The following is a 26,545-nucleotide window of genomic DNA, read 5'->3' as shown; positions in this document are numbered from 1 at the left end:
CTTTAAGGTTAGTACTAATTACGAAGTATTACAGTGCTATGAAATTCTGAAAAGAGTCTCAAAATTTAAAAAATGAAATCAAAGTCTAGAATTGAATGAAATACAAGTTGGGAGAACATTTTAAGTTTCTGGTCCAAAGCTCTTAGAAAAATATAGGCTTGGTTCCCCCAGATAAGCTTTCACTTTGATTTTTTTTCTTTTTAAACTTTAGTTCTGTCTGGTGTATATATATAAAGGTAAGTCGGCTCAGTTCAGGAGATAGCAAGTATATACGAATTAGATCTTTCTAAAAAAATTCAAATTCATGATTTGAGTTAAACTTAGTAATTCAGGGAGGCGGGATGAATATCATAAAATTAAATAAAAATGGCTTTTAGGATGGTTAAACCCCAAAGTTTTCCTGATGTCTTCTAAATGTCTTTATAGAATATAAAATTCCTTCATAATGAAATGGGCATCCCACTTATTTGTCACATAAACTCAGAACTTTGTGTCTCTGGTATTTTCCAAAACAGTACACACCTAACTGCTGTAATTCTTCCTTACAGAAAAATGATAAAGGGACTACATCAGGAGCCACAGGTTTATACACCAGATTTGTGACCTTGGGCAGACCACTTAACCCCCTGGGCCTCAGTTTCCCCACATCTGTTGAAAAGGGCAGGGGTGTGGAAGGACACCAATGCCTTACCTGGCACCAACATTCTTTATGTATATTTATTTCACGAGGCTAATGGTGACTGTTGCCTTCTTCTGAGAGGTATGAAAGATGACGATCATAGCCACGCACCATACGAATATTTTAAGGCTGCCTTAGGTTTTTGGCCCGTGGAATGAAGTCGGTGCCAAGAATGTCTTTAGAGCTAGCCTTTTAAATAAGCAACCCAGAATATTTTACAATTGCGATAAATTTAAAATATTCCTCCGTTCACATTCAAAACACAAATGCTTGGAATTCACCTGAAAATGTTCTGAAGCCTTGAGAGTACCTGGGTTAATTTTCTCCACGTTCTCTCTCTTTATATCCTCTTTTCCCTGATCCCTTTTACTAATTTATCCAGGTAAGCAATTATTAGGCTGCAGAAAATATAAGGCTCCCAGGGCATTTAAAAAAATCGCGCTGCAGGGGAATGAATCTGGCAAGCGTTTTTGCAACTGATAAAAAAAAATGTGATGCTGAAGAACGATTGGAGGAGAGAAGTCAGCAGCAGGCAGGCTGGAGGCTGTCACTGCCTCTAACTGGAGTTGTATGGGCACCTCTGTCTTAGCAGTGGTCCAGGGAGTCCGGTCCACCTTCTCCCGGAGTCGGCCTCTCCTGACCTGCTGGCTCCCATCTTGATGATAAGGGAGCCCACGGAAACCACAAATTCTTTGACTTGTCAGCGTGGCCCCTGCTGGTTCTACCCTGACCTCGGACCCGGCTCTGGAAAGCAGCTTCTTGCCATTGCCGTGAGCACGCTCACCCCTCCCAAGCTCCACAGAAACAGTGTGGACGGAGTCAGGTCAGGCCCATCTGTCCGGGATCCCCGCTTCGTATGGCGCCAGACATGCGGTCTTGCCAGAGCTCCCCACTGATGGGGCCGGGCTCCTCCGCCTCACTCTCGTTTCCATCCATGTTGATTCCTGCCAGCGGCCAGCAGGGTAACCACTTAGCAGTTATCCCTAGACACCAGTCACCGGAGCGCCACCTACCCTCCTTCTGTCGGCTGCCAGCAGTCCGTCCCCACCGCTCCCACGGTGCACGCGCTGGCACATATCGGGCCCCTGAGCACTGCCTGGATTCGAGATTCCAGGATCCTCCAGCTTCCACCGCGTAGCGAGATGGAATGTGGGAGCACATCCTGGTGTGCGTACAGTGAGGGCTAAGGAGCTGGTAACGCTGGCCTTCAGAGGAGAGGACATGGAACTGAAGGGCCATGTTCCCACGTTCACAGATCGTCTTCCACTCGGACTTGGAAGCAGTTTTGTTGGCCACAGGGGTTCCTATTATTTTACATAATCTCTGCAGACTCAGAAGTTAAAAATGGGGCAGTCTCTTGCCTGAGGGCTCCCTAAAATGCCATGCCATTAGCAAATCCCCAAACAGCAAGTCAGAGAACATTCTGATCTCACTTTTAATTGCTCACCCCATTGTTAGGATTGAAATGTGGGCTACCATTTTTATTGATGCACTGGCCTTGGTCACGATGAACCTAATCTTCCCCCATCTAGATAATTTGTGGACAAAGAGGATTTGAGCAAACTTCTTTTTCGGCTTTCAATTTCCCAAAAGTGTCCTCAAATTAACTATCTGATAACCTGTAAAAATAATTATTGCGGAATTTCAAGTTCCCAGAAACTATATGGTTTTTATGATTCACCTCTTCTACTCTCCTTTGAGGGAAAGATTTTCTGGTGTGACTTCCCTGTTGGTATAACTGCATTCAGTTTTCCTCCTGCTGTGCTGGGAACCCGGCAGCCTTCCTTTACCAGTAATAGAGTTTGCAGAATGTGGTACTTTTGATTGGCTTCTGAAATAAAATGGCTTTTGATGGAAGAAGGTATTGTGTCCCTCAAGTGTGTGTGGGCAAGAAAAAAGACTGAGAATCGCTAGAATGAATATACATATATACTGTGCACACACACACACACACACACACAAATATATAAATTTTAAGGGGTCTTTTAAAATCATTTCCACAATGACAAGAAGCAAAATTAATCCTTCCATTTAACACAGTTTTTTGAAGTCCCTGTTAGGGAAAGTACGGATCGCCCAATGATTTTAAGAAACGTTTTCGTACATATTAGGGAAATGCTAAATAACAAGAGGAACTAGAAGACAAGACCCCCCCTTGGTGAGAAGTGCCCTCTGTGCCCTGCGCATGGTGGGCCAAGGCTCTCCCCATCTCCCCATCTCCCCCCATCTCTCTGGCATGCTGGGTGGCGGTACTACTAGCACCATGACTGAGAGGCCACTGGTCCTCATTCTGGCTCTGGGTTTTTGGGTGGTGGCTTTCATGCCTCGGCTCCACGTACCAGTTCTGGGACTGCAAAGCAAGTTGCTGAATAGCTCTGTGCCTGAGTTTCTCCATCTGTACTAGAGGCCTTCCTAGCACCTCCTCCAGAGGCAAACCCTCCAGAAATGTTAAAAATGAGTATGATTCTGGCCAAAATATTTCTGATGATATCTGAAAAGAGCCAGTGACATTTAGGGCCATTTACATTTTAATGCTGGATATTTATCTAACCCTGGGCCATTTAAATGTTTCACAATGGCTCTTTCCTTGAAATTTTTTTAAAAATTAAAATCCCTTTTAGCACATACCTTTATCCTAAGAGTTTTGCTTTCCTCTTCTACCCTGCGAGTTCCTTAAGACAGCGTGTTCTCATTTCCTCTGTTTAAAGGTTTACCTTTCAGTCGAACTGATACTGTTACTTATTCTCAGTGCTCCGCCGTGTGGCTTGATCTTTCTCTAATTTCCTCCTTATTTCCCATATGGTTTATTATCTCCTTCTTATGCCTTCCCAGATGCTTTTGATGATCACGCTGATTGCCAGCAGCACTTTTTCTTTCGTCAGGATGAAACTCCAGCTGAACAAAGCGCGGTTAATAATTCACCATCTTCACACATTTCCAGCCTATCTGTTCTTTCTCGAAGCAGCTGGGGCAAAAATACACGTCTGGTGAGTCCTGGATGAGAATCCTCCCTAACTGGGTGCATGGCTGAGGGTGTTGGAGGAGAGCAAAGGAAAACTGCACCCGGTCACACCGAAGGCAAAAACCCAGGGAGGATGCCCCCCGCTGAGCCTCCTCAGAGGACAGGACAGCAAGTGGGGAGAAACTTGTCCTTCCCATTACCCTTCATCACAGGCTGTAATTTGAGACTCCAAAACTCATTCGCGTCTGGGTTTATGTTTTCATAGTGTGGATAAAATTGTTAGATCCAGGACCCAGGTTTTTTTTTTTTTTTTTCCTTCTTTCATCTGTTCTGGCAATACCTATGACTTCTGTTGTCTGAGATGATACGACGAATTTGTTCTCTGCAGTGGAATTGGACGGGACAGCCAGGCCTTGCACAATATCTCCCTCATCCTCAAGGATGGGATCTGTTTCCTTTCCCTGCAGAACCGAGAAACCTCTTCCTACAAGAAGTGTGGCCCCTCCACAGCTGACTCAGATCTTCTTCATGCTTCGACACCATCTTTATTTTGGGGGTGTACTGGGTCCCTCAGTCCATGTGCAAGACATCTGGCCTTTATTCCGTGACAGACCCATCCTGCTTCTCGAATGTGAACCCTCCTCAGCATCCGCTGGAGGGATTCTTAAGCCCCAGACCACGTGCCCCAGTCCAGACATGTGGACCCAGGCAGTAGGCCTCGGGTGGAGTCTGAGAATTTGTGTTTCTAGCACACTCCCAGGTGGCAATGAGGCCGCTGGCCCAGCGACCACACAAGGAGAACCACTGATGTTTGACAGCCAGCTTGTAGTGACTTTCTCACACTTTTGAGTGTTTTGGTGAAGCGCTTGGATGCCCTGGTTTCCCCAGCAAAAGCCAGGAATAGACCCACCGACCAATTCCAAGGGTGAACAGTTACTGGAGGGTGACACGCAGAAGCTTGCTTCGGATCCCAGGGAAAGTGTCCCTAAAACATTGAGACACATTCAAACCAGGGTGCGTCCCGGGGCCTCTGCCACAGAGGAGGCCCAGGCTGTGAACATAGTGATGTTTCTCCTCCTGGCTGAGGGGTCCACTGTGTTCACGGCGACACCCCACACCCAGCCAACGCCGCCTGTGGAAGGGTGGGTGTTCTCACGTGGCGATAGGAGCCCTCCCTGGGGACCTTACTGAGTCGGCACCACCACGGTCCCCCGGCACACGCCGGGTCCAAAGCTGATGCGCACATGCTTGTTTTCGTGAATAATCGCGTGGGCTCGGCATTAGCTTATGTCTGATGGTGTGGTGGGGTCACGCATCAACATTTTGGAAGAGCGGCACAGACATCTTCATCTCTCGCAATCCCTACATCATGCTGTCCCCGCCAACATTTCAGGCGGATACCCCGCGGTGCCTTCTCACTCTGGCTCGGTCTCCTGTAGTCAGATTCACTCAGAAAATCTGAGGCCACCTGCCCTGTGTGTCATCTTCCTGATCTTCCACGCTGTGGTTTCCTAAGACGTTCTCACCTGACGCAGACCTGGACCCCCGGATGCACTGCCCCAGGCTGTGCCCTGCCCCAGAGCTCCTGGCGGAGGAGGACACTCTGTCACCGAGCTGTGTGTCTTGGGGCAGGCTGCCGCTAGCTGGCAGGGACGGTTTTGTACACTTTGTGCAATTAGAGAGCAGCAGCCCTCCCGACCACCCCTTCCTCCACTCTGGGCTCACCTGCCACTTGGCACATGGAAGCAGAGGTTCTCTTAGGCTGTCCCTTCACCTGGTTTTGAATACCCAATCTGCGCTTCCCCCTCTCCCACCAGCCCCACTTGTTTTCTGTGACCCTGGAAGAATTCCTCATTTATTCTGGAAAAAGGATAGGTCTGTATGGGTTCCTTCTGGATGACCCTGATGCTCTGCTGCCCTTCCTTAAGCGATCATGCATGTCCAAGTGAAGTGACAAAGCAGGCACTTCTCTAAGGCTCTGGTGTCCTGAGGGACAAAGACAGTGGGGGATCTTAGCCTCGGGTACCAGCAGCAACTGTGGAGTCACCCACCACCTCTGCCAGGATTCTCATTCACGTGAGAAATCTTCACAGTAGTCTCTCTCCTTCTGTTCTGGGTTCCTAACAATGTGCCTAGATTTGATTCTTCGAAGCATCTCACATCCCAGCGAGTACACCCTTTCGTTTTCTTGGGCTGCTCAGCTTCCGAAACTCTCCCTTCACCGAAGCCCTTGCAGGATAGCAGCTAGTTCTCCCTGGACCCAGAGTGAGCAGCAACCCCAGGCAGCGTGGGCAAGGATGCTCCTCTTTGATCGAGGTCCCCTTGGGGGCACAGGTCACTGGCATACCATGTCCTCCCGGGGATCCACCTGTACTCATCACGGCCCCTGCCAAACCCCACCCGGTCCCTGGGCACATCACACCTCTGCTGACTGGTTTCTCCAGCTCCAGTCTCCCTTCCTTCTAGAATATTCTGTAACCCTGAAGCTGTTGTAGGGCTGTGCACTCATCATGCCTTTTTATTTCCTATATTTTCTGGTGTTTCTGGGAGGGAAGATGGCCCCTCACCCCAGATTAGCCAATTCTTAGTGACAGCCAACAATTCACCTGTGAGTGTACCTTTCAAGTACAAACCAACCGATCAGAGCCCCAACCCCACCGCCTTCTCTGTGGGCTCTCACACTCCAGCCACTGCCCACCCTCTCTAGCCACCTCATAGCCAGGTGCCAGACAACCAGGGACAAGCCCTGAGTCACAGAGCCTGCAGAAATCACACTAGCCAAGCCAGAGCCGGCTTACCCTGTCCTGCCCCTTTCTTCCGACCAGAACAGCCGGGAAGGCTCCTGCCCTTGTTCCTCTCCCTCCTTCTCCTTCTGCCTCCTGACCAGCTGGTGCTTCCCTGTGGGGCTCCTGGGACGCGGTGTGCCCCCAGCTCTTGGGAACTGTCTTCTTGGTGGCCAGCATCTCCTGACCCACTGGCCTGGCCTCCGCCAGCCACCGCCCTGGGGAGTATTAAATCCACACTTCCAAATGGGCTGGGTTTCACTCAGGCTCCCAGCCCCCTTCAGGGCCTCCTCCAATGCCCTTAGGATTCAAGATCACACCTTTCCACTCGCCAGCTCTCACCTGATTTACTCTCTGACTCTCCCCTCAGGACAGGACTTGAGGCTCCAGTTTCCGGTGGGGCTTCTGTCCCACAGAGAGCCCTGTGTCCCCCCACCCCAGGAAACAGCCCGGGGCCATGGCTCTCCTGCCCTCATAAGCCAAAGCAGACCCCCTAGCACCTCTCACTGGGGTGGCTCCTGAACACACCTGGGCCTCAGGCCTCTCCAGTTGATCACCCCATCCACTGCAGGGTGGGGGCAGGGGGAACACCACACTGTCTCCCTTGGTCCCACTCTCGGCCACCCTCTCACTAGCCCCAGAAGCAGACAGCCAGACCTTGTCAGAGCACATTCCTTCCCTGCTTAAACCTCCATGGGTCTGGGTGGCTTTTAGAACAAACCCATCATAGGACACCTGGGTGGCTCAGTCGGTTAAGTGTCTGCCTTTGGCTTAGGTCATGATCACAGAGTCCTGGGATTGAGTCCCATGTCAGGGTCCCTGCTCAGTGGGGAGCTTGCTTCTCCCTCTGCCTGCTGCTCCCCCTGCTTGTACTCTCTCTCTGACAAATAAATAAAATCTTAAGAAAAAAACAAAAAAAGGACCCATCGTGCTGAAGGCTGCACAGGGTCTGACCCACCTGTGTGTCTGACCTTGTCCTTCACACTCAGCCCCGCTGGTGGTCGTTTTGTCCGGAAGTCACATGGAAGCCAGCTTTGGTCCTGCTCTTCCCATTTGCCTATCTTTCCACCCAGAACGTTGTGTGACTTCCTCTTTCTGATCCCGTATTTAGGTGTCAGCCTGAATGTCACTCCCTGAGAGATGCCTTTCCCGATCACTGCTTTATGTCATGTCCCCAGAATATTACTCGCTCCAGTATGGGTTTAAGGTCTCTGGGCTTCCTCCCACCCCCCGTGCCCACCATAATGCAGGCTTCAAAGGAGGAGGGATCTTTTCTCCCATGCATGTGCCGTGTCTGGAATATTTAGTAACTGGGACAGCATTTAGCACGAGGTGGTAGTAACTACCTTAATAAATTATTCGAATCAACTTCTTCTTCAGATTGCTCCATTTCCTAGAGTTCCTGGGAGGCAAATTTCTCAACCAATAGCTTCAGGCCGTCAGAACGGAGTCCCAGGGGCTCTGTGAGTTCATCCTTGGCAAGCATTGTCTTCCATGTGAGTCCCAAGTGCCTGGTCCAGCAACTCTCCACGGCAGCTTTTGTTTTTGAGCCTGAGGGTCCAATGAGCTTCGCAGGTTCTGACGTCCGTTTCTCAGCCTTACTGAGTGGCTGGATCTGGGGCACACCGTCACGGGTGGTGCAGGATTCACGGCTCCGCTGTCTTACACGTGGCTCATTTCTGCCCGCCGTCCGAGGCGTCAGCCAGCTTTGGAGGTGAGCCCCTATGGCGGGCAACACTTCCGAATACTGTTGTTCGAGCAGGACAGTTCCTGGCTTCATTCCAGGAGCTTGGTTATACATGCATGAAGGGCCTGGGGCCTTAGCTCCAGCCCTTGGGACGGGTCGTAAGATTCAAGCTCCCTGGGCCTCTTTCTGGTCCAGATGCCCTGCCCGCTGCCTCCATGTCCACTCCAGCTTGAATGTTCTCCTTGGCCTCGGCCCTGGGAGTTGCCCAGCAGCTCACTGCCTCCTGGCAAACTACACAGAGCATGTGAGGGTGAGGAGTTTCCTGCCTACCGTAGCACATGGCAGGGTGGCCGGCAAGAAAGAGCCAATGCTTCTTCTGGAGACTTTCAAGGCGAGAGGTAAAGGTGGGCTGCATCTCTCAGCACTAATTTCTTGGACCTGCCCCCCATCACACCCTGGCTCATCGCTGTAAAGCAGCTCACATTTATGAGCACTTGTTGGAGGTCAGACATGTGCCAAGTACCTTAGAAAATAATATAAATACAAAATAATGATGACAATGATCACAGCTAAGATACTATATTTGGGAAGCGCTGGTTTACCCCGGACTGCGGTGCCAGAGCCGCGACTACATGGCATCAATGACTTGGAACCTTCATCCATCTGCTGGTCTGCGTGCGTGTTTTACTTGTCACGGTACCCTGGATGCCCTTTTCACTAGAAAATTTTGTTTTTACACTTGTGAGTTTTAAAGAATTTTTTTCCTTAGGTTTTATAGTATTATTTAAAGAAATCAATGTCTTCCCTGCCACTAAACCCTGATATGCCTTTTAAATTTAAGTAAAAAATACAGTAAGATCAACAGGAACCCCAGTCCTTTACCATATAGGTCAGTCCCCCAGACCTAATCTAAAGCCTTCCCTGCTGTTGCTTCCCACCAGGTGTCCTACCTGGGGCAGGTGGGTCAGCATCTGGCGGAGACTCAAAGCCTAGCTCTTATAGGAGTGTGAGCCTCCGGGTGGCTGTGCCCATCCTTTCCCCAGGCCTCCAGCACCCCCCAAGGGGCCAGCAGACAGCCCCGGGGGCCCTTGGGCACTGCAGTGAGAGGAGGTGGGTGGGAGGATGCCACACCTCACAGAGGATCCTCTGGGGCAACAGTGCTCCCTCCCAGGGCCAGGGCCTCCAGTGGTCAGAGACAAGAGACAGAAGCTCAGGGAAGGCAGGAGATAGCACTGCATGTGGTCAGAGTGGCCTGGGTTCCAGGGCCAGCTGGGTGACCTCAGTTTTGTCATCTGTACAGTGGGGTGATGCAATACGAAGACTGGATAACCTACTACTTGTACAGAACTTGCAATGTGTGCGACATGAACATGGTATCAGCATTTGTTCAATAAATAAGTGCCCTTGAATTCCAAAACAAGCAAGACCCTGGTCTAGGCACAGCAAGGGAAGGAACAGGAAGGACTTGCCTAGAAGATAGAAGGAAGACCTGCCCACTCCATCCTGCTTTGGGAAACGATTTCATTCTTTGCTTCTTAACACCCTGCTGGAGGGAGCAGGAGGTCTTGAAATGCGCAGGGCTCCTGCAGGAGCGGGGTGATGTCCAGGCCCAGCTGGCAGGCAAGGCTGCAGGGAGTGTGGCGGGGAGGAGCCCAGAAGGGGTTGTCCAGCTGTCCCTGATGAGCGGTTCCCCAGCAGGTGGCCTTTCTTCATCCCTTATTGCTAGCTCCCTGCTGCGGCCGCCCAGGTCCTTCTGATGCAGTCAGCACGAGCCGAGCCGGGCTCTGGAGGAAAATGCACTTGTTCCCTCACTCACTGCGGCTTCTCTGCTGGAGGACCTCCTACACGGTGGGGCTGGGGCCCAGCACCAGGAAGGTAACAGGTAGGGGCTTTCTCCCTGTCCCTGGCACTGTAGAAAAGGAAGCCCAATTAAGGAGCCTTCTCTGCTCCAGTGAACACTTACAGCTGGGACACAAACTTCTTGCCAGAAACCGGGTTTCCATTAGTGACCCAGTGAGCGCAACACGGTGACGCATGTATTCTCTACACGACGTACACGACAGGGTCTCATACTCATGCGTGAAGGGAGTGTTGGGGCAGGGAGGGGCAGTGAAAGAATGAAAAAGAGTAATTTATTAAAAAAAAAAAAAAGTCCCAACATTCATTTTTTCCCCCTAAACATCTCTCTATCCAAGAGTGGGGTTTTTCAACCTTGGCGAAGCATCAGTACTCTGGGGAGTTTAAAGAAAAAAACCGAGCTCCCCAGGTCATACTTCCAACCTAGTGTGTTCAGTTGTTTTTTCCCTGCTGTCAGCCAGCCAAAAGCTTAAGTTACACATGGTTCTCAAAGGTCTAGTGGACTGGTCAGGAGCAGGGGCGGACAACTTCCCGGAATTGACCAGAGAGTAAATATTGGGCTTGGCAGACCAATGAGACTGTTGTACCCTCCTCAACTCTGCCATTGTGGCATGAAAACAGCCTGAGATGACACGTATAATCATGTGGGCATGACTGTGCTCCAATGACACTTTTTTTTTTAACCAAAACAGATGGCGACCAGATTTGGTCCACGGATTCTGGTCTCTGCCCATCCCTAATCTAGAGGAGATAAGGGGGCTTTCCTAAATCACTCATTGAATGTCTCTACAGTTCCCCCCCACCCAACACAAAAATATTCCTTTTGCAAATCTATCCATAAGAATCCTATCAAAATACCCCAGCAAGCAGGCCTCTGGCCAGACTGATGGAGGTAGGTTCTCGGAGCGGGGGAAAGTGCACTTGGGACTCACTCTACTCTCTCTTGCCCATTTTTGTGTGTGTTTCAACATTTCCCAGGATACCAGGTTTAAAAGATGAGATTTTATAAAAGAAAAGAAAATGCCCTCACCGAAAAGAAATGCAAGCTGAAACGAACCAGAAGCTGGGGGACTACGGGCCCCCAGTCGTATGTGTCCCTTGTCTCCTCCCCCAGGGGGCGCACCCTTCAGAAAGTGTTGGCAGAAGCAGCAGGTGGTGAAGCCTGCGGGGAGGATACTCACGACCAATAGAGCAGCATGAGCAGGAAGGGACAGATGATGAGGGCCTGGAGGACCTGCCAGTCCCGGCACAGGGCGGCCAGCCCGGGCATGAGGAACTGCCCCGCCATGGCCACGAAGCTCGCCACCATCGTGATCATGAACCGTTTTCCGGGGGGGCACAGCTCTATGCCTGGAACACAGAAGGGACAAGAGAGACGTGAGCGCCCTGCCCCGTAGCCCGGAAGAGCCACAGGGGCACCAGGGTCAGTGAACCTTCTCAAACAACCAAGCGCTGTAAAATTGAATTGTAAATTTGCTGGCCGCCACGAGAGCTCTACGCCGTACGTCAATGTTGAGATCCTTGTTTTTACAGCTGGATGAGTTGGGGCCTGAACTGGGAAGGGAGAGATGGTTGCTCAAGGTCACGGAGCGAGTTAGGGGCAAAAGAACATTGTAATTCACAGTTGCTAAGCCCAGGAACCAGGAAACGCTGCTTCGTGTGTGGGGTGGCGTGCGCACGGCACAATCCCACGTTCTCTGCTCTCGGGGTGCTACCGAGCTTGCTGGAGGGCGGGATCCGTCTCATGCCCACCTGCTGCCATTCCCTCCCGGGACGATGCTGTGTTAGAGGATGCCCCCCACCTCTGGACAGAGCTCCCGGAATGTCCATCTGCTCCTTCCCGCCACCTGCGCCCTCCATCCTTCTAGTCCCGACTCCCGGCCTCCTTTGCAACTGTGAGTTCCAGACAATCTCTCTGCATTGTGAGACTAAGACAGACCAAGTGGCATCACGGTTAATCTATTTGAACAAGACAAACCCCCCCCCCCCCCAAAAAAAAAACCAAAACAATCCATAAGGCAGTTTTGGAATATGTAGTAAGCTTCTCCTCTCTGCTGGAATTCTGCAGCCTACTGTGACAAGGGGCTGTCGCACGACCCCTTCTCTGTCCCCGTGAGATAGACAGCTCCTCCGGCAGAGGCAAGTCCAATTCATGTTCAGAGCTTCAAGACAGCACGGCCGTCTGCCTTCCATAAACGTCTCCCGGAAGGAGGGACACCATGGTCCCCCTTGCTAGCAAGAATCTGTGCTCGTAATTTGACCTTGAGTAAAAAAAGACTTGAGACGGTCACAAAACCTTCAGCCGTAGCACCCGAGCACCAGCCAGTACAGACCCAGAATGTGAATTCCTATCATCAATGTCCTCCACTCTAGAACCTATGCTGAGTTTGATACATTTTCCTCTACGGTGTGTTTGCTAGTTATCGTCTATGCAGTATTCCCAAAAGCTTGCTTTAAAAAAATAGAAGAAGTAGAGTTAAAATGACTTTCTAAAAAAGAAGAGAGACCCTTGGGAGAGAATACGTTTTATACCTGTTTTCAGAGACCGAGGATCGTGACTGCAGCCAATGGGCTGCTGTTGTTTTGTACGAAAGGCAGTACGGAGGGAGCAGGCTGGAGGGGAACCCAGACACATTACACTTGGCCATACGGACAGAATCAGCCCTAACAAAGGCAGGGCCCCACGCGTGCCGATCTCCACACCAGCTCTACTGCACGGAGAGAACACTACAGTCATCAGAACTTTCACTGCTACGTGGCCACAAACACACAGATGATCATCACGGCGATGCGCAAGTGGGAGAGAAAGCTGGCCTCGCTACCTATGGCTTATAAAGGACGTTTTGCCATTTAATTAAGAAAACAGGATGAAGCAGCCCTCTCCCAGCCATTTACTGCGACACGGTTCCTTTCGATAAGCACAGGCTGGGTTCGTTTAAACAATCACTTCCTAGTGGGACACGGGTATTCACTCCAGATCTGGCATTTCTGCTCTTAAAAATAACGGGTCAGGGTCTTTACAGAAAAGACCAACCACGCAGGTGCTAGCTTCCACTTAGTAGGCACGACCGGTAGAGTCGCCACGGAAACCAGCAATGGGCACAAGCCAGGATGAGTTTGCCGCTTGGGGCTCAGCTCAGGCTGGTCTCAGAAGAGGAAATGTAGCCCTGGGCCACCCAGATAAGCTTTAAACAGAGCCAGAGGGATGCCGTTCAAACAGCACGACAGCTTCATGTCAGCGGGCAGGCAGGTGCAGCAGGCACGGCTCGCAGCCTGGATTTGCTCTTCCCTGCCTCTCTCTCTGATTCTGTGGAAGTGTGAGACCATCCACAACTACCACAGCTTTACTATAGACCCCCTTCAGGACGTCTCATCCCACACGCTAGTCTACACTTCGTATTGTCACACATAGGATCCCAAGGCAACTTCCCCAACGGGGGTGTGGGTTTGTGGAGGCCTAAGGAAAGTTATCCCTTGATGAGCAAATGATTCTGCTGTCTAACTTCTGACCACACTCCCCCAGGACATATGTCAGCGTTCCTGTCGACATGACAGTGATTAACTGTCATAGTTTCTCTCCTGCAGGGTTCTCGTGTCCGTCTCCCACAGGTGGGCGGAGGGCTTCTCTAATTCCTCGTGAGGTGCTGAAGTTTCTGTGTCACCTGAGAGCTTCTTAGAGATGCAGGATCTCAGGCTCCACTCGGACCTCCAGAATCAGCTTCTGCATTTTTGCAAGATCCCCAGGTGACTCATTGCAAGGCATAGGCTCACGGTACTTCCCCCAGTGGTTACCCCCACCCATAGTGCGAGAAACGTTTTTGCCTCCCAGATACAATCATTTCTAGTAACATCATTTCTAGAGCTCTCCACTCCTGCTTTTGCAAGGAATGTTAGTGGAGATTTTACTTTATTTCGCCAGGTAGAAAATTGGACGAGCATTCTACCGATCTTAGCATTACTCTAGTATCTCAGCAATCCTGCTGGGGCGATGGAAAAACACAGGGATCTGATGGAAGGACACAGGTATGACACTTGCATATAATGACCTTTCTGCCTGGACTCACCAGAAATCCCTTCCAAACTGTCCAAAATCTACTATGTTCTGAAGGTGGCTATAAAGATGTTTAAAAAAAAAAAAAAGCAATTATCAAAGAACCACAGGCACTTTAGGCTTGCCATTAATCACATGTTCCTTCTGGATGATGAGAAATCAGTTTTCCTGAAGTGGAAGAGAGGAAGAAATACAGCAGAGCATTAAAGCCTTGAGTCCTGGTGTCTGATAGCAGGGGACAGGGATGGCAGGTAGACGGTTTCCGCCACAGAAGGCCTGCTCCTGGGCTCTGCGAACAGGAGCCCTCGGTGAGCGGTTCACACACCGTGGAGATGCCTACAGCCACGAGGCCAGGGCCACTGGCCTTGGTCTCGAAAGGCAGGAGGGATGCCTGGGTGGCTCAGATGATTAAGTGGCTGCCTTCGGCTCGGGTCATGATCCCAGGGGCCTGATATCGAGTCCCACATCGGGCCCCTTGCTCAGCAGGGAGTCTGCTTCTCCCTTTCCCTGTCACTCCCCCTGCTTGTGCTCTCTCTTCCTCTCTCTGACAAATAAATGAATAAAATCTTGAAAGGCAGGGAAACCTGGCCACAGCAGGGAATGGTGTCCCCAGAGGCACCGCCTCCTCAGGACCTGAGGATCACAGAGAACAGGCCACCCCCAAGCTGGCTTCCATAGCTCTGCACAGTAGCACTGGGGGCTGCCCGGGAGGCATGCTCTGTACAGCACTCCTCACAGCCACTTTCGTGGGAGGCCCGCCCTAAAGTCATCTCAGCAGGTTTTCACTCACAGGCAGCCGACTACTCCCCTTCCTTATGTAAAACAATTAAGTGTCTCTCTCTCTCTCTCTCTCACACACACACACACACACATCATCTTAGGTGAGGCATTGTAGATTCAAATGTGACAAGCCTGGATTCTGGCGCCAAACGGCCTGTGGTTGACTCTGTCCCCAGCACTTATAAGCTTGTGACCTTGGTTTGGTCACCTGTGAGTTCTGTGCCTCAGTTCTGTCATCTGTAAAATGGGCTATTGTGAGCATTAAATAAGCACAGAGTGGCTGCATATAGAAAATGTGATATGTTGGCTTTTTGAAGTAATAATATGGATTATTACCATATATAATGATACAATTATTGCCAAGTCACTCTTTGGTCTCATTTGACCTCTTTATTATTCATCTGATCTGGCAAATTTCAGAGTAGGACTGAAAGGGTGCGCACTGGCTCAGCCTGTACAGCATGTGACCCTTCATCTCTGGGTTGTGAGTTCAAGCTCCATACTGGGTGTAGAGATTCCTTTAAAAAATATATAAATGAGAAAATATATATATATAAATGAATGAATGAATGAATGAATGAATGGATTCAGGGTAGAAATGAGTTTTGTTCGAAAAGTCTGAAACAAGAGAACCTATAATGTACTCTACACTCTTTCTTCACCATATATTTCTTCTTGGAGATTCCCTCAGGCCTAGCAACAAATCCATCAATTAAAAAAACAGAACCAAGGGAATCCAAGGAAAACCACATCAGAATCCCTACTCTTAAATGATTTTTCCCTTAATGCCCTAATGGAGAAGGCTGAAAAGCTACTCTTCCCAGCCTGACAAACGTGGACGGTAAGCAGAGGAATTGCAGAACGTTACGAGAGTCAAACAGCAGGGAATGATGCCTTGGTGGAGGCACTGGGCCTGCAGAAGGGGATGCGGGGGGACAGCCACAGCAGTCTGAGTATGCCAGGTACATGGGCAGCCTGACGCCCTCTGCGACGTCTGTTGGAAACCTGGTGTTGGGGCGGGAGATCTTTTCAGGGGCTGTAACTCTGGGGTGATTCGTTTTGCAGAAGCTTTTGGATCCTTACAAACTTCCTGGAGGACAAGAAGCATGCTGGCCGGTTGAGCCATTCCAGGTGATGGAGGACAAAGACCCAAGGGGAACTGGGTCATCACAGCGTGGGGCACGTTAACCAGCCCACAGCTGCTTCACAGAAGGAGGGTGTGCGGGTCACTGTGATGGGTCAACTAGGTTCTAGGCTAGGTTCTCAGGGAGTCAATCAACAGTAATCTAGGTGTTGCTATTAAAGCCCACAGTCAGTTGACTTGAAGTAAGGGCGATTATCCCAGATGATCTTGGCGAGCCTGATTCAATCAGTAGCAAGGCCTTACAAAACAGAGCTGAGGCCTCCCCGAGGGAAAAAGAGAACATCCCGCCTGTGGACGGCAGCTTCACCCTGCGCCCGAGTGCCGGCCCCTCCTTCCTGTCAGCCTGCCCTCCGCATTTCCAACCCGTGTAACCTGCTCCTGAGACTGTGTAAGCCTATTCCTCGAGGAACATCTCTTCCTGCGTATCTCCTCTGCTTCTGTTCCTCTAGGTGAGCCTCGATACAGAGGTCGGACTTCTTATGCTCACATGAGGTCGCACAGGTTCCCCCATGAGGCCCTGTCTCTGAAGCTGCGGCCCCAGCCGGCCACCTGGCCTTCCCACAGTGCCGCCAGTATGGACAGACATCCCGTACCCTGTCTCCCCTTCCAGGCCAGCCTGAACCTGCCTCCCCAGCCTCATCTGAACCAAAGCCTGTGAAGGTGGCATCATCATTCTACTCTCCTGGTTAAGCACATAGATGGCCCTTAGATGGGTTTCCTGGACTGGATGACAAAGTGGCACTGGGGACAGATCAGGGCACACGCAGCGTGGGCACCCTCCATCAGAGACAGGCCAGGCAGAGGAAAATTTTAGAGTTGGGGGCGGGGGCAAGACCTAAGAATTAACCCTCAGAGTTCAGAGAGGATTTCGTCAATTCTGCACTAAGGAGGAAACACCACGATGGCTTTTATCTTCGTTTCAGGAGCAAGAGGCCAGGGAGAAGATGCTTTGTCCTGCTGACCACCTCCCCACCAGGGAGTTGAGGGGCAGTCTGCAGAGGGAACAAACATCTCGCTAAGGGCCCATCCAGCTTGGACTTTCCACAAACCTGCAAGAGCCACGAAGAGCCTTTACATGCAGGTGCATCAAAAACTTCAACACTGCCACTCAGAGTGATGGCATCTGAGCAGAAGTAGCTGAAACCAGCCATGGGGTCTGAATGGTTTATAAGGGTGCAGGGCCTCAAGGGTGGGTCCAGGTGGCTCCAACCCTTGAATCCAGCTCCCCTGGGACCTCTGAACTGGGAGCTCCTCAGTGCGGCTGCTACGAACCCCATGGGCTGGTTCCAGGACGCCTCTGGGGGAACCTGGCTGATCAGGAGACACTACAGGCAGAGCCTAGATGTCAGGTGACAGCTACAGAGTGAAGTTCTTCTAGAAAACGCCCCCAAACATCCATCAAGAGCTTCAACATATGCAATTGCCTCCTTTGGTGGAAACCAAAGGTTCTGCCTTCTCATTCATGCATAAATGTGTCATCACATTCAGCCTGATGGGATTTAAAAGCAGACAGTTTAGGGCACCTGGGTGCCTCCGTTGGTTAAGCCACTGCCTTCAGCTCAGGTCATGATCCCAGACTCCCGGGATTGAGTCCTGCCTCTGGCTCCCAGCTTGGCGGGGAGTCTGCTTCCCTCTCTGACCTTCTCCCCTTTCATGCTCTCTCTCTCTCTCTCTCAAATAAATAAATAAATAAAATCTAAAAAAATAAAAAAAAAATAAAAGCCTACAGGTTAGCTGGTATGCAACACCAAACAATAACTTTAGAAAGTGCCGATACAGTTTAATTAGAAACAAAACACCCTGTTCAAGTCAAGCGGAGTCTCCGAGGATCCACGCACTCAGTACTGGGTAAGGCAGTCAGCAGGACAAAGACCTGACCTCCTGCTCAGGCCCCCTCCGGGGCATGCGGCGCTGTTGGACCAGAGGTGCTCAGTGTGCTGAGAAGATTCCAGGCAAGGAGCGCTAGGTGAGAGACAAAGCTATACGCTGGCCTCAGACAAGCTCATCCGAGCGCTGGCGTCTGAGGGATTTGCTGGCAGGAAACAGTCTCTTCCCATCTTTCCAGCTCCACCAGCACACTTACCTCACTGTGCACTGGATTTGGGAATTATGATTGTTTAAGAAAAAAAAACAAAACCCACTTTGGAACCAGGCTTAAAAAGACATGTCCCATCCTTCTAGAACATGTAAGTGAATAAAACACAGCCGTATTCTTTCTTACAATATCTGTTTCAAAAACTGTGTCTGCCGTTGAAATCTGTATTTTCTTGGGATTGCTAAATGCTCCCAGCTCTTCTGATGTGAGCCTACAGGATTTTTCTGGATCCGAGCTGGTCAGCAGGGAAGGGACATATGGAGTCGGCTGACTGCACGGACACCAGAGAACGAACCAGCTGCCCGGGGAGCTCGGTTGAGGTCCAGGGATGGGGACAGTGCGGTGCAATTCCTCCCCTACTTCTTTCAGGCTGGGTGAAGCTACTCACTCACCCTCTTTATGCTTCTGTCCTGTCCTCTGTGAAGGAGATAGTAACTGTGCCCACACAGCCTATCTAGCTGCTGTGAAAGGCTTCCCACTTGCTGTTGTCCTTGCAGACCTCAGGTCGCTTCCGCAAGGCTCTGCGTGGGGCGTGTGTCACCAAGACACTAACGCCAGTGAATTCAGTTCTTCCACAAGGGACCTAAACTACCCTGTGTTTTAGGCAAAACTTGGTCAGAAAGGACCCAAAGCATGTGGTATGACGTACAAGCCCCGTAGGATAGGATTCTTATTTCTCAACAGCCTCTGTGAGCCAGGGGAAGCTGACAAGGCTACCTGGGAAAAAGAGTCTCTTGTGGGAAGGGCCTTCACCCAGCCGAGGTTGTGAGACGTCAGCTGTCCCTCTCGTCCTGCCTCTCAAGTCCCCCTTGCAGAGCTTCATGCTAGCCATGAAGCCCATGCCCAGGCCTACCTCTTCTTCTCTCACTGATTCATACAGTAGATTCCAAGGAAGGAAGCAGAGAGGCCTGGTGAGGAGAAATAGGCCTGTAAGTGTATAAAAGCACACACTCCAGGGCACCTGGGTGGCTCAGTGGGTTAAGCCTCTGCCTTCAGCTCAGGTCATGATCACAGGGTCCTGGGATCACAGGATCCCCAGCAGGGAGCCTGCTTCTCCCTCTCCCTCTGCCTCTTCTCCCTACTCATGCTCGTTTGCTCTCTCAGATAAATAAAATCTTTAAATTAAAATAAAAGCACATGCTCCTTCTAACGGGTTTGGCACACTTCGATTGTACACCCTACTTCATGGGAGCAGCTGGCCCTCACAGCCTCCCCGGCTGCACGGCCCTGGGTCACCCTGACTGGACCCCGGACACCTGTCCACACAGGGTGAGCCGTCACAGCGCTGGGCAGAGAGAGGCAAGACCCACTCAAGAAAGGACAGCATCTCCCCAACACTGTGTTTAAGCACCAAAATTAAACGTGATTCCTGGAATGCCTGGGAAATGAGACCGCCAGCAACACAGGGCTGATGGGCCGCCATGCAAGGGGGAGGCCCACAGAGAGGCCGGCGGGGCCCCATGCAAGAACATAAGCCATTCACAGAGGCCACCTGCCCAAAGTCTCGGTCCTTACACAGGGAGCCCACTCTCCCATCCTCTGGCAGCCCTCCCCTATTATCAGTCAAACAGCTCAACTGCGCAGGGTGCCCTCCCACCTCCCGTGGGAGACCGGCGTTGGCAACACCGCCTGCCTCATTCTGGCACAGACTCCCTCCAGTCTGCCCTGGCTCAGCCTCGCGGTTGCTGCTGCCCACCTGGATGCCACTGGACACCCCTCCCAGCGGCTCCGGAACCCCTGTGGGTGCCCCCTCACTCCCTTCCCAGCAAGGAGAACTCCCTTCAGATCCCTCAAGGGCCTCCTGCCTCCTGACACCTGTGAGCCTCTCCCCTCTTCAGGGTATTCGCCCTCCTTCCGGCCATTCACCCAGCTGGGCCTGTAAGTGAATGTGCCACTCAATAATTATGGCCCCGGCTGAGACCACAGGGCCCCCAGGATCCTGAAAAACAGCCCTCTGGGCATGTGATTGTGGAATTCCTTATTATAGCAAGAGGGCCGAAATTGCCAGTCATGTCGACTCAAATAGCATTCAAGGGTATGACTGTGAAAGGTTGCTATTATCAGAACAGCTCTGAATCTTCCCTTCCCCGTGGAAAACTCCCTTTTCCTCCTCATTTAGGACCTGCCAACATAAAGGAATGGTCAGAAGAGTCTGAAAGGCTGTTCCCTCTATTTAGAGAAAGAGAAAATTAGAAAACACAGCCACGGAGATATTTCTTACGAATCACATTCCAGTGTCTTCCAGACTCGTGGACATAGGCATTTAAAGCTCAAATGTAGAAATGCTGAATTAATGACCAGCTGAGTAACCTATTATAATGTCTCCACTGCTGGCCTGAGTCACCACTCCCATGCACTGTGGGCCAAGCGCTCTGGGAGGCACTTTTCACACATGAAACTCACTTCATCTGCACAGCGACTCTATGATGTAAGGGTTGTTTTTAATACTCATTTTATACAAGAGGACCCTGCAGCTCAGAGTAATTAAGTGACTTGTCCAAGATCACAGAGCTAAGGAAGGAACGAGGTGGGAGTTGAAGCCAGCGCCTCCCCCCACTCCTCCCCTCCCCGCTCCTCAGTCAGGAGCTGTCTTCAAACAGAGCCCTTGGTGGGTACGGACTCTGTTCCTGCCAGAATCTAAGCTCCATGGAGGCCAAGGCTTCTACGCTTTCACTCATCACCCTTCCTCAGAGCCTAGGACAGTGCCTGGCACACAGAAGGGGCTCAGATGTCCCATCAGATGAAAAGCTGCATAATGCATTCTTCCTGTCTAGCTCACTCACTTTACCTATGTTCCTCCTTTCTTAGATTCCTACAGTGGGATCGATTGGAGTTACGGCAGCTGAGATCAGTTGGTAAATCTGCAGAAACTAGTCTTACGTGTGAGCTCATGGTGGTCCACACAGTCACAGGCTGATCAAAATTTGGGGACATGTCAACCATAAAGCCCAGTTACCAATATGAACCATAAAGTTGTTTCCTTTCCAAAAAATAAATTATTTCTACCAATTTACATTTAAAAAAAATAACATTACAATTCCTCAAAAGGAGGAATGAGGATTTAAATGCTCCGTAATGTTTCTGCTCAGAAACACTGTTTAAAAACCAGCAACTGATGTTCAGTAGGACATGCTTAAGAATTTAAATTAATACTGCTTTTTTTTTTTTTTTTTTTTTTTTGGTCTCCTGGTATTTAATAAGAAAAATCCAAGAAGAGAAATGACTTCAAATGCCCGAACGGCCTCAAGTCCACAGTAATCCTTGCAGTTCAGATTTACCGCTCCTTTTCAAGCTCAGTGAATGCCCAGAGACGCAGAGTGCATGGTTTTAGGGTCAAGAACACACTTTAAAAGTTACTGTCCAGTTTTCCAGTTGCCAGTTCCAAAGTAACAATCCTCAAACTTCATTTTCTCCAGTTCTGTCCATGCTACAGATTGAGATCACACTTACTGATTAATTCTTTTTGCATTATTAGATTACGCATTTGAGCCAAAGGAAGACTCCCAGGCTCTGCGATCTGAAACAGCAGGTGCGGCCACAAAGAATAGTCCTAAATTAGTTCCAGCTCTGACTTCCAGAGGCATGCACTTAGCTAGCCAAATGTCCGAGGGCAGAGATTACCCAATATTTATTTCTCATCATCATCATCGCCTATATTGTCATTATTTTATGAGACTGGCAAGGGATCAAGAACTTTGGGGCTAGGTTTATGGTAAATAGAATGTATCACAATGTGAGTTCATAGTATCATTACTTGTAACATGTAGCAATAGTGAATGCATTTCACTCTTTGGAATAATTTTCCTAATTTGGGAAGAATTATTAGTAACTTAAGTTTTTCTAAACAGGGCTTTCCTTTTTTCTTATTTTCTCACCTTCCCATCTTCTCTTGTATCTGTACTTTAATTAAAAAAAAAACCCAACTTTTGCAAGTTTGCATATTTGCGAAGAAGAGAGAAGAGTGTATTCAATCCTCATATACTACCTGCTAGGGCCAACAATGATCAGTGTTTTGCTTCTCTTGGTTCTTCTGCTTCTTTTCTCTCTTTCCTGTAATATTTTAAATCAAATGCTTGAAATACTATCATTTTACTTCTAAGCATTAATGTATGGATGGCTCTTTATTAAAAGGACATTTTCTTATGTAAAGACAATACGGTCATCACATCTAAAAAAATCAATAATTCTTTAATATTGTTTCATATCCAGTCCATATTCAAATTATTCAATTACCTCAAAAAAGTCTCCACCTGGTTGTACTTTTAAAAATCAGGTCTATATGCTGCACATCCTTTAGGTTTCTTTCAAGCTAGAGAAGCCCCTCGCCATCTCCTTCTCCCCCATGACACTGTCCTGGTGAAGAAACCAGAAGGGTTCTGGTCTTATGGGATTACCTTCCCATGGTTCCTTCATAACCTGGACTAGAAAATCCAGACCTAAGGATCTGGTTGGACTCAAGTCCAACGGTTTAGGGAAGAAGGGTTCATGGGTAGGTCCACACTTCCTGTCACCTCCCCCACAAGTGCACCAGCTTCCAATGATGTGAAGATCAATCAACCAGTCCAGTGGGGGCATCTCAGTCTCCTGTCCTGGAATCATCCACTAACATTCCTGCTACTAGTTTTGCCATCCTCTGATGATCAATGCCCATGTCGGTTACTTCATTAGGGGGTACAAAATGGTGATTTGGTTTTCTAATTCCATCATTCATTTTTTCACCTTGAATTATTTGGCAAAGGACTTAGTTAATTCGGAAGAGGCAGCAGTGTATAATCATGATTGCTCCAGGTGATGGACAATTTCACACATCATGTCACCCTCCCACGGTACTCAGAGCAAAACCAAGCCTTCCGTAATTACTCCAGTAAACCTCATGTGATCTCCACCCCAGCCGCACCCCCAGACCTCATCATCTACCACTCATCCCCTCTTTCACATCACTCTGGCTACACTGGCCTCATTGCTGCACTTCCTGGCTGTCCCCTGTGCCTGGAACCCCATCCAGTCACATGGCTCTCTCCTCCCTCCCTTCAGGTCTCTGCCCAAGGGTCACTCCACCAGGGGAGCTCAGTCTAGGCTGGATAGCAATCCTTACCCCATCTCATGCCCCAAGTTCTCCCTGAGGACTTCTCACATGCTCTTCCTAGAACTCTGGTTCTCAAGTGTGGACCCAGACCGGCAAAATAAGCATCACCTGGGACCATAATGGAAACAGAAATTTTAGGGCCCTTTGCCAGACCCAGATCAAATCAGAATCTGGGGTCGAGTCCGGCAAGCTGTGTTAACCAAGCCTGCAGCGGAGTCTGAGGATTCTCAACTTTCAGAACCACTGCAGTGCACTTGACAAATATTTTGGATCATTTCATCATTTCCTATCACCCTCTGAGGGGTATCGTTATATTATATGATACCACATCCTATGATATCATTCCATTTTCAAGGTGACAAAGCACAGCCTTCTGGGCCCCATGCCTGGGGATTTGGACTCAAGGGGGTCTGGGGGCAGGGTCCCAGAATCTGCACTTATAATCAGTTCCCAGATAATGTGGATTCAAGAACCACACTTTGAAAATCATTGCTCTGAACATCATAAGCAGAGTTTTAGACACCTTAAGCCTGAGATCCCATGATCAACTCTCCCTTTGCAGCATTAGCATATTAACAATAAAACATAACAAAGCTACTTTTCAGCTTGTAACACCTGTTGGCCTATTGGCCTCGGAGTGACTGCATGCTTGCTTTTTTTCCTCCTATCATCAGACATGGGATTTTTTCCCCCCACTGAAGAAAATAGTTTCTCCAAGGCCCAAACGGCAAGGCAGGCAGGGGCACGAAAGACCTGGGGTTGCAAAGAAATTCAACTCTCAGTCTATTTCAGATGAAAGGAAACTCAGAGAACACCCACTGGTGTCCGCGGAGTCAAATGCCAGGCAGATAAGAAACGTGTGAAACTGACCAGGCCCGAGGGGCGGGGCCTGCGACAAATCAGCAGGTGCTTGCCCAGTTTAAAGGCCTTTAAGTTCAATTAGAAAATACACTGTCTGGGTCACACAAAACATGTGTAGGGTCAGGGTCTGGCCACACACTTGCCCGCCTGCAGCCACTGAACCTCACCCAACCTGTTCATTTTGTTCAAGGGGAAAGTAAGGTCATAGAGTGAGTTGGTTGTAGCAGAAGCAAGCACGAATTCCAAGCCTAGGGGTCCCTGGGCTTTACGACATGACCTCCGGAGAATACAGGTCACTTGAATCGCTCCTGGTTTATTTTTAAATGGAGATGACAATAAAAACAAAAATCAAACTTGATGTGACATATGTCAGTTAAAATTACCTCTCTCCTCCGCCACCAAATTGGAAAACCCCTTTGTGCCATATTCAAACTAACAGCATCTCCCAACTAAACAAAGGGTCAGATCAGGCCAACAACTGGGAAGGGATTTTCAAGAAATAGATCTCTGGTGAGGGGATATACTGGCCAGAAGGAATCATAAGTGATTTTCCTCCCACCCCAAGTGTAGTGGAGTGAGCGGGAGATTCTGAGATGGTTTAAGATCCAGTGCCATCTTGCCCCGGAGCTATCTTGTTTCTGACAAGAGTTTGTTCTACTTGGTGCTTGACCTTAGATTTCTCGTCCATGGGGTGAGGGTGGGGAGATGAGGAATTTGACATACAGAACACTAGTTCTCAGCCAAGTCCTGCCCTGGAAATTGGGAGACAATGCCTCCTCTGTGGCAAAGCCTCTTGTCCCAAGTGGGAACAAAGCCTCAGAGGGCGTTGCTCTCAAGTCCCATCTAGGGAACTCCCAAGGTCACCCTGCGCTCACCACACCCATGCCCTGCGGTGTGCACAATGTGGGCTCAGTATAGCCGCTGAGTAACACATTCATAAGCGTCAAGTAACAGAACACTCCTCAGCTTAAGTCCCCCACATGTTTGCCAAACTCCTCCACCACAGGACTGGAGTTCACACCATCGGGCCAAGCCCTACTGTGACCCCACGGACAGCAGCATGCCCTTGAGGCAGCCCTTCAGCCTCTTAAACCCGATAGGGTATCTCGCCTTTACAATGTGGAGTGTGACCTTCTTTGCTGGAAGTTAGGTGCTTGTCTCTCTTGGGGGGCTCCATCTGTCTGTCCCTCCAGCCACAGGATGTAGAGTTTATTATGTAGTGGACACAAATCCGGACCCTGGGGGGGCACCACAGTCAAGTACTGCTCTGCTGAATCCTAGAGGTGGCTGCTGGAAGCTGTGTGTCCCCCAACTCGGCAGTTAGCAGATGTTTCCAGAACGTCTTCCTGATCATCCTCTCCAGCCGTCTGGAGGCAGAAGACAGAGTCTCTGTGGCATGTTTTCTCTTCCGCCTGTGACATCTCTTATCCAGACTGCTACCATAGCTTTGCAAGAAGGTTTTCCCCTTAAGTTGCCTGACACCACTGATAGACTACTGACCCTAACGCACAGCTCTGTTATGTTTCACTATTGCCAAAAATGCCAAGTCATGTCCAAATTCCGAGCATGCCAGTGACAGTTCTCTCTGATTTTACCTTCCTGGACATTCCCCCTCACTTTGGGCTCTCCTCACATAACTCAAGGTGCAGCGCCCAGACCACTCCAAGTGTTACACTGTGCCTCCGGGCCTGCTCCACCCCTCCTCTCTGCCTCTGTCTGCTCAAATCCCTCCCATCCATTAAGGCGCAGCTGTCCCTGCACCTTCGTCAGCTCCCAAACGGCCCAGCCAGATGCAACCTCCTCCTTTGGGATCCCTGAACGCTCGGCAAGTGCATTCCGGAGCCTCTTATTCCGCCTCCCCCCGCTGCAACTCTGAGCTCCTTGAGAATGAAAACCAGACTTGCTCCTCTCTGTGTCCTTCTTAATGTCTAGCATTGTGCTCAGCACCTACCAGATGCTCCACGAATGTGAGCTGAATTCAAACAACAGAAATGAAGAGAGGCACAGTTTTCCACGGGAGCCAGAGAATCCGGTTAATTAAGAAAGGACAGGAGGAGGGGGTGCCTGGGTGGCTCAGTGGGTTAGGCCGCTGCCTTCGGCTCAGGTCATGATCCCAGGTCCTGGGTTCGAGCCCCGCATCGGGCTTTCTGCTCAGCAGGGAGCCTGCTTCCTCCTCTCTCTCTGCCTGCCTCTCTGCCTACTTGTGATTTCTCTCTGTCAAATAAATAAATAAAATCTTTAAAAAAAAAAAAAAAAAGGACAGGAGGTTTTATAAAGCACAGGGATGTGAGGGCATGAGGATCCGTCATGAATGGAGCCTCTGAGGGCTCTCTGCACCAAACGCTAACAACAAGCTCCTCAAAGCCACTCGACAGCATCAAAGCTTGTAGGCCCATTTGTTAGAGAAGATCTCCACCCATCCCCGCTCCCGCTATGGCTCCCAGTGGGCATCTGCTGCCTAAGGGAGAGCAGCTGTGGTGGTGGTGGGGATGGCATTTACCATTTACAGAGGGCTTGTGTGCCTGTCATTGTGCATGGTGTCTTTTATTTCTCTTCTTCT

General features: G+C 49.9%; 1 protein-coding gene across 1 annotated transcript in view; it reads right to left on the bottom strand.

Annotated features, from left to right (window-relative positions):
• The window catches only part of SLC22A23 (solute carrier family 22 member 23), a 167,645-nt gene that overhangs the window by 31,442 nt on the left and 109,658 nt on the right, over positions 1-26,545 (bottom strand). The window contains exon 4 of the mRNA XM_047734842.1: positions 11,150-11,318. Coding sequence (XP_047590798.1) covers positions 11,150-11,318 — 169 coding nt within the window. The remainder of the gene's footprint in view (positions 1-11,149; positions 11,319-26,545) is intronic.

Source organism: Lutra lutra, chromosome 6 (genome assembly GCF_902655055.1).
Source record: "Lutra lutra chromosome 6, mLutLut1.2, whole genome shotgun sequence".
In the NCBI taxonomy this organism is placed as follows: Eukaryota; Metazoa; Chordata; class Mammalia; order Carnivora; family Mustelidae; genus Lutra; species Lutra lutra.
The sequence above is the reverse complement of the archived record's forward strand: the minus strand, read 5'-3'. Positions and strand labels throughout refer to the sequence as shown.